Source organism: Haemaphysalis longicornis, unplaced genomic scaffold (genome assembly GCF_048455015.1).
Source record: "Haemaphysalis longicornis isolate Haplotype H1 unplaced genomic scaffold, Haemaphysalis longicornis Haplotype H1 scaffold_4, whole genome shotgun sequence".
NCBI classification, from domain to species: domain Eukaryota; kingdom Metazoa; phylum Arthropoda; class Arachnida; order Ixodida; family Ixodidae; genus Haemaphysalis; species Haemaphysalis longicornis.
The window spans coordinates 167,124,016-167,135,797 of NW_027526361.1; the positions used below are offsets into that span (position 1 = coordinate 167,124,016).

General features: G+C 50.2%; 1 protein-coding gene across 1 annotated transcript in view; it reads left to right on the forward strand.

Moving 5' to 3' along the window:
* Positions 1 to 1,657, forward strand: part of LOC144179500 (gamma-aminobutyric acid receptor subunit pi-like) — a 95,570-nt gene extending 93,913 nt beyond the window's left edge. The window contains exon 9 of the mRNA XM_077707880.1: positions 1,054 to 1,657. Within this exon, the coding sequence (XP_077564006.1) occupies positions 1,054 to 1,290 (237 nt within the window). The 3' untranslated portion in view covers positions 1,291 to 1,657. The remainder of the gene's footprint in view (positions 1 to 1,053) is intronic.
* Positions 1,658 to 11,782: the final 10,125 nt, after the last annotated feature.

The following is an 11,782-nucleotide window of genomic DNA, read 5'->3' on the forward strand; positions in this document are numbered from 1 at the left end:
ACAAGCGCAATTGTGAATCCTTTTTATGCTGTACAGCTAACATTGATTCATGTGTGGGATCTGATAAATTACAGCTTGCTACAGCCGAGCTAGCCGTGACTGCACTGACGTTATTCGAGCAGCCGAAGGCACAACAACTCGGCATCGCGAAGCTACATAAAGTGACGCCGACGCAACACTTGTTTGAAACGAGCAGCTGACTCTTCGGTTGTTATCGGTTTTTATACGCTGGCGGCTTCGATAAGGCCTGCTCCGAGGCAGCTGAGCCTAAAATGGCGAATTTAAATGAACAGTGGCGGCGAAGAGAAGAAAAACAAACAACGCGGGGACGGGTACTACGTCACTGGCCGTTGGCCAATGGCGCGCGGCGTTCGCCGGCGAAAAAGAAAATGGCAAAACATGAAGGAGGAAAGGAGCGCGGGCGAGGGCGAAAGGCGGCTAGATCTAAAGATGGCGCTACCTTCGTAATTTCAGGGACCTTAACGGAGGCGCGCTTCGCAGCGCCGCCCGTAGTCGCGCTCACCGCCAATAGCTGTGCCCTCGTAGAGTTCCTCTCGAATACCTCTATATAGCTCCCTGCGGGACCTATTTAGAGGAACTCTATGCGCACGGAGAACGCCGGATGACGGCACGGACATTGCGAGGTCCTAAAGTGCTTCGCACCTAAAAGATATTTTTAGCGGGAACACTTTTACCCAGCGAAATAGCTATGTTACCGCTACATTACGGTGACCGTAACTGAAGGGGCGAATGTTGCCGCGTTGTATCTCCTTCTCCTTCAACCATTAATGGTAACATCTATGGTATGGTAACGCTCACCGGAAACCTTCGACGGCGCTCATTGTTTCGCAGTTCGTTATTGCACCCACCTGAAGCTTAAATGGCCGAAGTGCCACTCACCGTAAGGGTATGTGAAACCTTCCATCCAACTAGCCGGTTTTGTGAGCATCGGCGAAAGGGTAGCCGAAAATGCAGTCGTTCGCTTTGCGCCATGCTCGTGCGCCCATGCTCAAGGAGCGCCCTCACACGAGCGCGCCACGGGTCTCTTTTCAGAGGCAGCGCGCGTGGAGTGCGCAGACGCCGCCCGTCGAGGCGGTCAGCGCGGGCCAAGTGGAGCGACTGTACGTGGCGGACGGCTTCCGGCTGACGCGCGACGTCGCCACCCAGACGCCGCCGGACGTGGGCATGGACGAGGCGCTCTACGATCGCCGTGCCAGGCTCGCCTTCGCCGTCGGCTTCCCGTTCGTTGCGCTCGTCTACTGGACCTCCTACCTGGCCGCCTCTCGCTGACGCCTGCGGCGGGCCGCTCGAGCACGGACCCGCACCGTGGCAACCTGCCCTTCGTGGCGTCATCACGGGGGTGGCGATTCATACCATCGACGGATCACACAACGCGCCATCGATTCGCGTATTTAGGCGCGGTGGATGGTGTCGCTGTTGCGGCCTTTTGATGCCAGAAATCGCATTTCTGGCGCTATCTGGAGCGGTGTACGTGCGTCGTCGACGCAGTTTGTTTAGATTGTGTTCCAACGCGTTACATCACTTGATAAGTGATGTAACCGGTACGACGTCTTCTCTAAGTCGTTATTGGCACTCGAAATAGTTTTTGGAAAGTTTGCCGTGAAACCGTGCAACTGCAGTGTTGTACACGCAGGAATTGTGCAGAATAAACGAACATTAGTTCCAGTTTAATAACATTTAGAACCTTCTATTCTAAGTGAAAATTTTGGCGTCATAAATAATGTGTTCTGGTTCGTAAAGCGATACGGCCAAAATGCAAGGAGAGTACTTGACTCTGCTGAAGCCAATCCTAAAGAAAGCCCCCGCCCGGTGGTGTACGTTCGTTCCAGGTACCTGCGCCATGGTTTTTGCAGCAGAGCTGGTTAGGCCCACAAAAATCCGTCCGGCGTGGAGACGTGAGCGCGTACCTCGCGGCGACCGCTCGGCGCCCCCGGCGTGAGGGACCGGGCACGATCTTCAGGCAGTGGCATTAGCGAAGCAAAAACACCGAGCGCGCGTGGACGCGTGCCTCTTGGCGGTTACACCTGGTTACGCGGCGTCGTCCAGGCTTGCTCGTGGGCTTGCGCGACATGAGCTACCGCTGCCGTCGTCATTAGAGAGTTTTAGAATAACGTACGCAACCATACGCAAACAGTTAGCGAACGCTATTCCTTTGCGTCGTTCTCACTGCGCATGCGCCGTATGTTAGGCCGCTTCAGCGTTTAGAGGACGGACGCTATTTCAGCGAACTAGCGTGCGTACGTGAGGCCGCTTGCGTTTCCAACATGGGGGCAACTAGCCCGGCAAGCATCCACGATTCCGCTTTTCTGTCGACAGTAATTTGCTCCCGATGAACCAATTTCTTTGTCTCTGTGTTTTTAAGTACGTCGAGTGCTTAGCACATCGCCCCTCGCGCAGCTCCGTATCGTCGTGACATCGCTGACTGCCCGAACGAAGATTTGAAGCCAGGCCAGCGACAGAAGCGGTGTTTGTGTGTGTGTGTTGTGGGCGCGTTCGCGATGAAATGCGACGTTGTGTTTCTGCGGGTGGACATTGCTTCCCATGCTCTGGATTATCTTTCTCGTGCGACGTACGACTCAACCTCGAATCGGGTATGTACAGTGTGCGTGGCTAAAAGCCCTCTCGGCTTGAGCGCCAGCGTTAAGTGACTTGATGTTCCACCCCGCAAACCACGCGCGAGGTGAGTGCCGGATTTACGACGGGCAGGAGGAGGCAACCGATCACCGGTCGATTGCAGTTCACACTTGCAACGCATGTCGTGACGTTGTGTTCGTCCGAAACACCTGTCTGGATTGTTTTGAAGTTGAATAAAATTTATGCGTCAAACCCGGGCATTCGATTCAGGGCGCTCTGTGCGATTTCGCGCAATAAGTTCCGCGGGACTTCAACGGTGTCGTTATGGAACTTACTCAGGTAAGAGAATATTCATGCCGTGGTGTGGCCGAATTGCATTCAATACTAACGGGAAAGCGTTTGTTTACAATTGTTTGGATAGTCGTAAAATCTCCAAGCACACCGGCATTCCGCTCGCAGATCAGCCGGCAGATGGCGCCGTATGCATTAGCGTGCCGCTACACAAAACTGATGAGACGCTCTAATAAAACTACGCTCGCGGTGTTTACGTAGCGGGACGCAAAAAATTAGCGTCTAGCGTACGCAAAGGCTACAAACGCTGTACTAAAACCATCTATTGTCGCGTAGCGACCGGCGTGCCACTGGTACCGCCCCGCCGAAGACGATGCTGACAAATGTGTCAAGCCATCCCTTCACAATCACTTTACAAAAAGGGTAGAAAGGGTACAAAATAGCGAGTTTTGCATCCATCCCGGCGAATTTCTACCTTTAGTTTGCCTATAACACCCTCTATACTGCCTCTACGAAACACGGACACAAGGAAGTAAATGGTTCTTGTTTGCACAGTTGCTTTCGCCGACCGGGTGTACACGACTCTGTGCAACACCGCTGCTGCAGTATGCCGCTTCCTTGTCCTCTCATTGTCTTTTAAAGCCAAGGTTTACAACTTCCGTCAAGCGGTTTCGCGGAGGACGCGCAAGTTAACCTTTTGACCGCAGAGCCCCCCGGCGACACACCCGTGGAAGCGCATCGGGGAATTCGCCGGCCTGCTGCCGGCGCTGCGCACAAGGCCCTGTTTTAAGTCCTTCTGCTCACGTAGCGGCGGCGGCCGCGACGGTAACGGCCGCTCAGCTGATCGGCTGCCAACCAAACCCGCAGCCTCCTACGCAGGCGCCGCTGGGTTGTCTCGGGCTACGTAACTTGTCTTGCGCCGCGTTCGCCATGAAAGAGGAACGCTGCGTTCGCCTAGAATGAAAGCGATGCCGGGCCTCCTCCTGTGAGCATTGCACGGGACCGAACGGCTTTGAGCCGTGGTCGGCAATACAGATACATCAAAGGTTAACCAAGCAAAACCAAGACTTAACCAGACTAAGCCAAGACTTTGGTGTGCATATCCACGGTGAGCGAAGGTAAGCCGCGAGCATTCTTTTGTCACCGTGGGCTCGCCATGCGTTTGGGGCACATTCTGCGGGTGCCGCTCACATGCGCCCTGCATGCGCCCTGTTCAACATTACCTCCGTATTTGTCGGTGCTGTCTACTGATGCGCAAGGGTATATAATGCGGCAGCGATGATACTAAAGTGCCTCTTTTTTCTTCAACGAGTACGAACCGCAGCATTTTCGGTAGCGTTTTGGCTGGCGTACCGGTATAGCTGCCAGACCAGGAGTGTGCTCTCTGTTAAAAGAGCGAAGGCAAGGAGATTGATGAGTGGTATTACTCAAACATACATGCCGTATTGTTTCTCTACACGTTATTTTTGCTACATGTTATTTTTTGTCTTTGAGCCACTCTACTGCTTCTCCCGAAACGTGAAAATAATAAAAAATAGCATTTACACGTATTACATTGACGAAATAACAAAACACAGGTGAGGCTCACGCAATGGTGGGCTGCGTGAGCCCACCATTACAAGCTCATTTTCAAACTATACAAGCTCATTTTCTCTACTTGCGTGCTCTGCGATCCTTGTTATAAATATTTTGTTGCCGCTTTACGTTTAGTTGTGCTTTGTGATCACGCGAATGCTATGGATAAGTGAAAAGTGTCCTGTGTCGCGCAATGAATACTTGTATTCTTGCACTGTTGTCTGTGGCATGTATTGTGCGTTGGTAATATCTTTAATGAAGTGTATGTTGCTGTGTTGTGCTATGTTTGTTGTTGCCAATCTGTGCCCGCCAATGTGCGTCCTCGGTATTGTTGCCTACGTTAGGCATAGAGGAAACACCTTTATGTAAGCGCTCATGGATTGTTATGCTTAGAAGCTGCTACTACTCCCTGCCCTCCATTTTTCAGGTGAGTAACGCTCCAGCATTAATTCACCAAAGGGGGAAATCTTCCTCCACTCCCATTGGTGAAAAACATACTCATTCATTTCATCATCATCATCGTCATCATCATCCTGCTCAGGTCCACTGCAGGACGAAGGCCTCTCCTATTGACCTCCGACCACTCCTGCCCTGCGCTGATCGAGTCTACAGTTTGCCCCGGAATTTCTTTCTCTATGTCATTCCTCCTTTGGCTTACTGGCCTTCCCATTCTTCTAGACCAATCTCTTGTATCCACCTGTTTCCCTAATGGTCCACCAGTTCTTGGTTCGTATCACTACATGCATGCCAGCCAGCTCCCGTCTATTTCGTTTTCTTTATTTGCAAAGGAGCAAAATTTATACCTCTTCGGGAGCAATATATGATACATTCCTGTTTCACATCTAAAAAAGAAACTACCAAACCCTTTTTTCTCAGAGTGATCCACACAGAGATGGACACCAGACCACCTGACGACGAAGAAGAAGTGGAGGACTACCTAGGCGAGGACGCGCTACAATGCGATTTTCCCTAGGCTAATAATGTGCCGTCGGTAGACGACGACGAAACGGATGACGAAGATTGCTACTCAATAAAAAACTGTACACACTTTAGTGGTCTTTGCTTTACACTGCTCTTCGCTACTTTTAGGCTGTCTCCGTTCTTTACAACATGCTCAATCCTCTCCATATTATATTCCCGTATGTAACCAGTAGAGTCAATCAAATGTCGATTGAATCTCATTAACGATTTTCGTAAGGCGGAGGAGTTGTTTTGTGTGACAAAACTGAAGGTCTTGGTATTTTAGAGATATGACAAACGGGAGGACAAGTTAAAGACGAGGGTCGGTCGAGCGAAGGAAAACAAACATGGGCCGATAACAGGAGACCCTCGTGACTTAAATAATGTCTCGGTAACAGTATTTGCCCACTTCTATTTTTTCGTGAAAATTTTGTACAGTTGAATCGCGTTGATACGATTTTGCATATTACGTTTTTCGGGCTAATGCGTTTTTCTTTTCATTCCCGGCCGACGTCACTTTGAAGTGATGAATTTTCGTGCATTTAATACGGCCACATTTTCCCCGAAATTTGGATAATACGATGTTGACGGGAATTTTTAGAAATTGTACGTTTAGTTTTCGCTAAACAAGCTCAAACCGCATTCCAAAAACTGCGATCTGCAGGTTGCGGTACCGCTGAGACGAGCCAGCGCAGGTTTTGCAGTAAAAATATCGCTGCCAGTCGGGACAGCTCCGTGCAACGTTGATGATACGCTAAGGGATCTACAGCGCCGTTTAGACGGCGCTGTAGATCCCCTAGCGTAGCAACGTAGCGTAGCAACGTAGCATAATTAAAAAAGGTGCGCAATGCTCTCGGTAGGAAGCGACTTGCCTTCCTGACTTCTCGTCATTACCGTGCTTCCCAGGCTGTTCTTGTTCTATTTCAGGGTGTTTTTGTTGTTGTTGCAGTATTCGGTGCTGCTGCTGTGCTTGTAAGGTTTCCCCCCCTCTGACTGCCTTTTTGCTCTGCGCGGCGGTGCTCCAACTTTCCAAGGCTTGCGAGAATGTCGAGCAAATGTGAGGCACTCAGTCTACATGAAAAAGTAGCCATTGTACGCAAATTCGAAGAAAACACGAAGTGGATGCGTGTGGATTTCGCACACGAGCTCGGATTCCCCATATCAAGGAAAAATTTTGAAACAAGCTGGAACATTCCGACCACGGGGTAAACAAACAGGAGGTGCGAAGCGTGAGAAAATTCTACTTCTGGTTCAAGGAACTTACAGAGACAGGAGTGAACGTTGACTGGTCAGCCCTATGCAAAAAGGGCCCATCTCCCCGCGAGGGGGACTCGAGTAAATGCGTCGCATAGGGGGTGGGTGTATTGCGTTAACGTTTAGTGTTTGGGGAGTTGGTGGTAGTGAATGCGTTGTATCAGCAGCTTGTTGACGTAGTTTGAATGAGTCAAGAATATAAGGCGCGTTCGTAGCCTTTCATTCTGTGTCGGTTTTGTGGCGCAGTGGGAAGAGCACCATGTACCTCGCGTTCCGCCCACAGGTAGTGAATGCGTTGTATCAGCAGCTTCTTGACGTAGTTTGAATGAGTCAAGGCTATAAGGCGCGTTCGTAGCCTTCCATTCTGTTTCGGCTTTGTGGCGCAGTGGGTAGAGCACCATGTACCTTGCGTTCCGCCCGCAGGGTCGTGGGATCGAAACCGCGCGCCGGTAAGTATTATTTTTTTATATAGTGTAGGGGGAGGGGTGCGGACCTGCTGTTGAGAGCGAGGAGGGTAGCGTGATGCGGGAGAGGAGGAGTGGGGAGAGGGCGCACCTGGAACGGCTGTTGCGGACGCCGAGGCACGCCGACAACGCCGGGTGACATCGTGAGTTAAAGAAATGCTCTGCATTTGAAAAGTTGACAGCATCGCGTTATTGTTGGCCATTGAAGACTTCCATGCATGCGGTGGCTGGCTTCACCGCCTGAAGGCACGACACGGATTGCCGTAGAAAACCGTGACCAAGAAACAAAACACACCGGCTGTTGTTTTTTTTACGTTTCAGAATAATTTTCTCCTGGACGTTGAAAACAAAACATTGCGGCAAAATTAATTAGCTACTTCGATGGCGCTCGATAAATGTGAGTAGCTTATCGAGTATGCCTATTTTCCTCGTTTTTTAACCTCTTTGGATAATACGATTTTCGCATACTACGTTTTATTTTCCGGTTCCTGTAAAAACGAATCAACGAGATTTCACTGCATATTCTTTATGTCGTATGTCTTCAATTGTAACCAAATGTCGCCATGTGTAGAATAAAAAGAGTTTACCTCAGGACCTGAACAGCCATTTCATAGTTCATCGCAGGACCGACCATCCTACCGTAGCAGGACGTCAAAACCAGTCGGTATAATGTATTCCGTGGTTATAATATACAGTTTGGAAACCTGACTCCCCGGTTGTCCTCGTCCTCGTCAGCGCCGGGACGAGTGGCACAATTGTTGATAGCAGAAGGTGAACTTGCCGGGATAAGATATTGCCGCGAACCATCTACGGGTTTGTTTATTTATTGTTTGTTTTTAATGCCCGGCCGCGCCCGGCTCAGTTATCTGTGTCCCATGTGAAGTGCGTGTTCCATTCTTTATTTTTATCCCGATAAGGCGACTGTTTCGCCGTAACGTCACTAGCGTAGAATAATCTTCCTTGATATACAATGTTCTGGATGTGAATCGACGCTTCCAGAACCACGAGCGCCGAAAGATAAAAAGCCTGCAGAGCAGACGCCGCGGTATTACTATCACCGACGCTCGTTAGCGCACGTGACTTTATTGACTGCTGCTTCACCGCCTGTGCATTATTTGAGTTGTTAGAGGAGCACAAGTTCGCTCCAATAAACGTCTTTCCCTTGACGACAACTACATCGTGTTTGGCTTAGTGACATCTGGTGGAGGTGCTACGCTCCCTACGACCTCTGGAAGCCGCCAGGCCAATCCAACTAGAGCCAGCCGCCGACTGCAAGGTTTGCCGCCCAAGTTCGGCCTCCTGCCAGAAAGACCCAAGACAACGACCGCTGCAACCACCACCATGTTGCAAGAAACAACGTCGCCAATTGTGCTGCAGCAGCCCCGGGAACCGCCATCATTCTGAGGAGCCCCCGCTGAAGACCCGGAGGAATGGTTGGAGAAGCTGGAGCGCGTCCGCATCTTCAAAAGTTGGGACGATGAAGAAACCTTCCGGCATGTTTTCTTTTACTTGGAGGATTCAGCTCGAACTTGGTTTCGAGAACCACGAGAGCGCCTTGACCTACTGGACGCAATTCAAAAGCGAATTCCTTAAGACCTTCACTACCCTTGTGAGAAAAGAACGAGCTGCACTTTTGTTGGAAACTCGAACGCAACACCCCAACGAAGGAGTCGTAATTTTTGTTGAGGAAATGAAGAGACTATTTCGTCGCGCAGATCCGGAAATAACGGAAGAAAAGAAACTGAGGTTTCTGATGCGAGGTGTAAAGCAAGAACTTTTTGCTTGCCTTGTCCGCAACCCCCCTAAAACGGTTGCCGAATTCGCGTCTGAGGCGGCCGCCATGGAGAAGACGTTGGAAATTCGTACGAGGCAATACGACCGTCCCATCAATGCGCTACTTGCGGACACGATCGATGCCGGGGCTATTAGCTCTGACACACTACGTGAGACAATCCGCGCTGTCGTCAGGGAAGAACAACGGAAACTCTTGCCAACTGCGCTGCAACCCCAAGTCACCTCTGTGAGCGAAGTGATCAGGGAAGAAATTCAACTCGCTTCGGGGACTTCTACGCCAGGCGCCGTTTACCCCTTCTGGAGGTGAAGCTGCTCTACGGCGAAAAACCGGAAACCCTCCAACGACCCGAGGACGCGCCGAGGACAGTGATTCAAGACATGCCCTCATCCCGAGGACCCGACCTAACCATGACGCGACTCCCGAACATGACGACAGCTACGCGGCGCGACGCGTACCCGACATGACCGAGACTGCCGCTGAGAAGACGACGACAACGAGGACGAACAGCGCCCCACCGTCAGAAATTTCTCCAATGAAAACTATCGGGATGATGTTCTCTTGTTTTGTTGCCTCTTTCCCCAGTGAAATGGCGAAGTGGTTTGCCGCCATTGGGAGGGTGCACATAGCAGCCACGTATGCTGAGTGAGTATATAGCTTGCGAGAGGCACTAAAATAATTCTCGGTAGTCATTATTTCATGAAAGTCAAGGTTAGTGGCTTTTTACCCCCGTTGCATAGGCCAGCGTCGGGAGACCGCAATAAAAGATCACATTGACTGAGTACGGTCGATACTAGCAAACTCATTTTTCGAGTTCAGTGTGCAGCAAGACAGACGCGTGAGCGGCCCATCTCGAGTCGTCGGTACGATGCTAAGTGCGGGCACGGCAAGCACCTCTGCTTCGCTGAGGCATCAAGGCAGAATGCAATTGATCGAGCTGTATATTTTTTATACTTACAAGCACGTGTTTGTCTTGAGCAGATTTCTCCTGCTCCCCATACGACCAAACGTGTCGTGATCGGCCTGGCCGTAGGTGGCTAGCGCTGATCGCTCGCTTAAACATTTATTGTGCGTTTTCTAAGCGGGTTAGACTATCATTGCCTTTTGTGGTATAAAACTGCGTTTTGTGGGTTTTGTGGTATAAAACTGCGCAGGGACATGCGCATTTTGTTCCGTTTTCAACGTGTGTAGTACTGAAATAAATGTACCTATACTCTTTTCAATTTTCACAGTGCCATATTCCAGTTGAGTGATTGCCTCCTTTTGTTGCGAATTGATGTCTGCTGTATCTTTCATTCTTTCTTTTTTGGCTTGTAACCCGCCCGCTGTAATGCCTTCGTGGCGCTGTGGGTAATAAATAAATAAATAAAATAAATAATACAGTACTCTATATACTTCGTCCAAACATGGCAACATTACGCAGTAAAAAAATTCCCCCCGCTTCCCTCCCCCTCCAACCCCATGGAACTATGTCAGTGTACGAAATTTCTGCTGTTGCTGCATGCTAGCAGTTCATTGACACAGGGCAACGTTTCATGGCACTTTTCCCCGCGGAATGCCAATGCAGACGGTGTGAGTGCGCTTTGAGTAAAAGCATAAGTTTGAAAATGGGAATTGTTGCTATGAGTAGGAGTAGACAATGCCGCTGCTTTGGCTTCCAGCCTCTTCGGCGCATTGCACGCATCCTCAATACCCACCGAATTGACTTTTTCGGGAGCGCAAAAGATTCTGATGCCGCTGTCTTTGCTCGCACGATTTGCTTAGCCGAAATCACAACAGCCCGTAGGCATCAGAAAAACCTAATCCCGAACAAAAAATGGCCGCGTATCTGCCCCTTTCGTTAAAAATGTCGCCGAAAGACGATAGTCGACTGGCGCCCCTCCCAACTAAAGGCCTCCCATCTCTTTCCCGCTCGCCTCACATGCTGTTCCTTTCCCGTCTCGTTCCTCCCAAGATAACACGCCAGAGGTTTGCTCAAGTCAGATTAAATTTACCGCGTTCCACTGCACCAAGTGGGGTGCCTCGATGCCAGCGCTGCCGTACGGCGAGACGGGCGTGAATTGACGCACTCTACTACAACGTTTATTGAACCACGTTGCCCTACTCCACGAGCGTTCCAAGCGAAGCGTGGAACCTTTCGTTGCTATTGCCGTTTGATGTCTTAAATGCCGCCGCAAGGTTGAGCTGGCAATAACAGGCGGTGGTTTTCTGCCGTTGATGTATTCTTTTATTTGCTATCGCAAAAACCAAGCATCCACGACTATTTAATAACGGAACACTCCAAATATCACTTACGTATTGATTTGCTGCTTGATATTTGCGTAACGTGTTGTTCTTGTTCAACTATGTTGACAAGTATGAACACTGACACCGGACTTAGACATTTAGATTTGGCTGTGAGTATATAAGACTATTACGCAGCTGTCATTTCACTTTGGCCGGTAGGCTGAATTAAGTCACAAATAGGAAGGCAGACCAAAATTTGTGCGTATAAGTAAGTCTACTTTAGCGCGCGTTCGAAACCACCTCACTGCATACGCGCCGCACGCCGGTCCAAATGTTTTGCCAACCACCGGGCCCGGCAGAAAGGAGCGCGTGTACCGAACGTGACGTCACCGCCGCTATGTGACGTGCCTCTGGAGAGGTCCATTGTGAGGAAATTATGGTGACTCCAGTTCTCCACGTTACTGATCATCACAAGCCAAACGAGACGAGCCACGTAATCCGTACAAAACGCTCCGCCTCAATTTGAGCGTTCAGGAGTGCTTCGGGCTGTGGCTGCGCTTCACATTAAAATACACTCGCTCTAACGGATCGTTCAAGACAGTTCAGTGCGCTTTCTGTTTCGTCC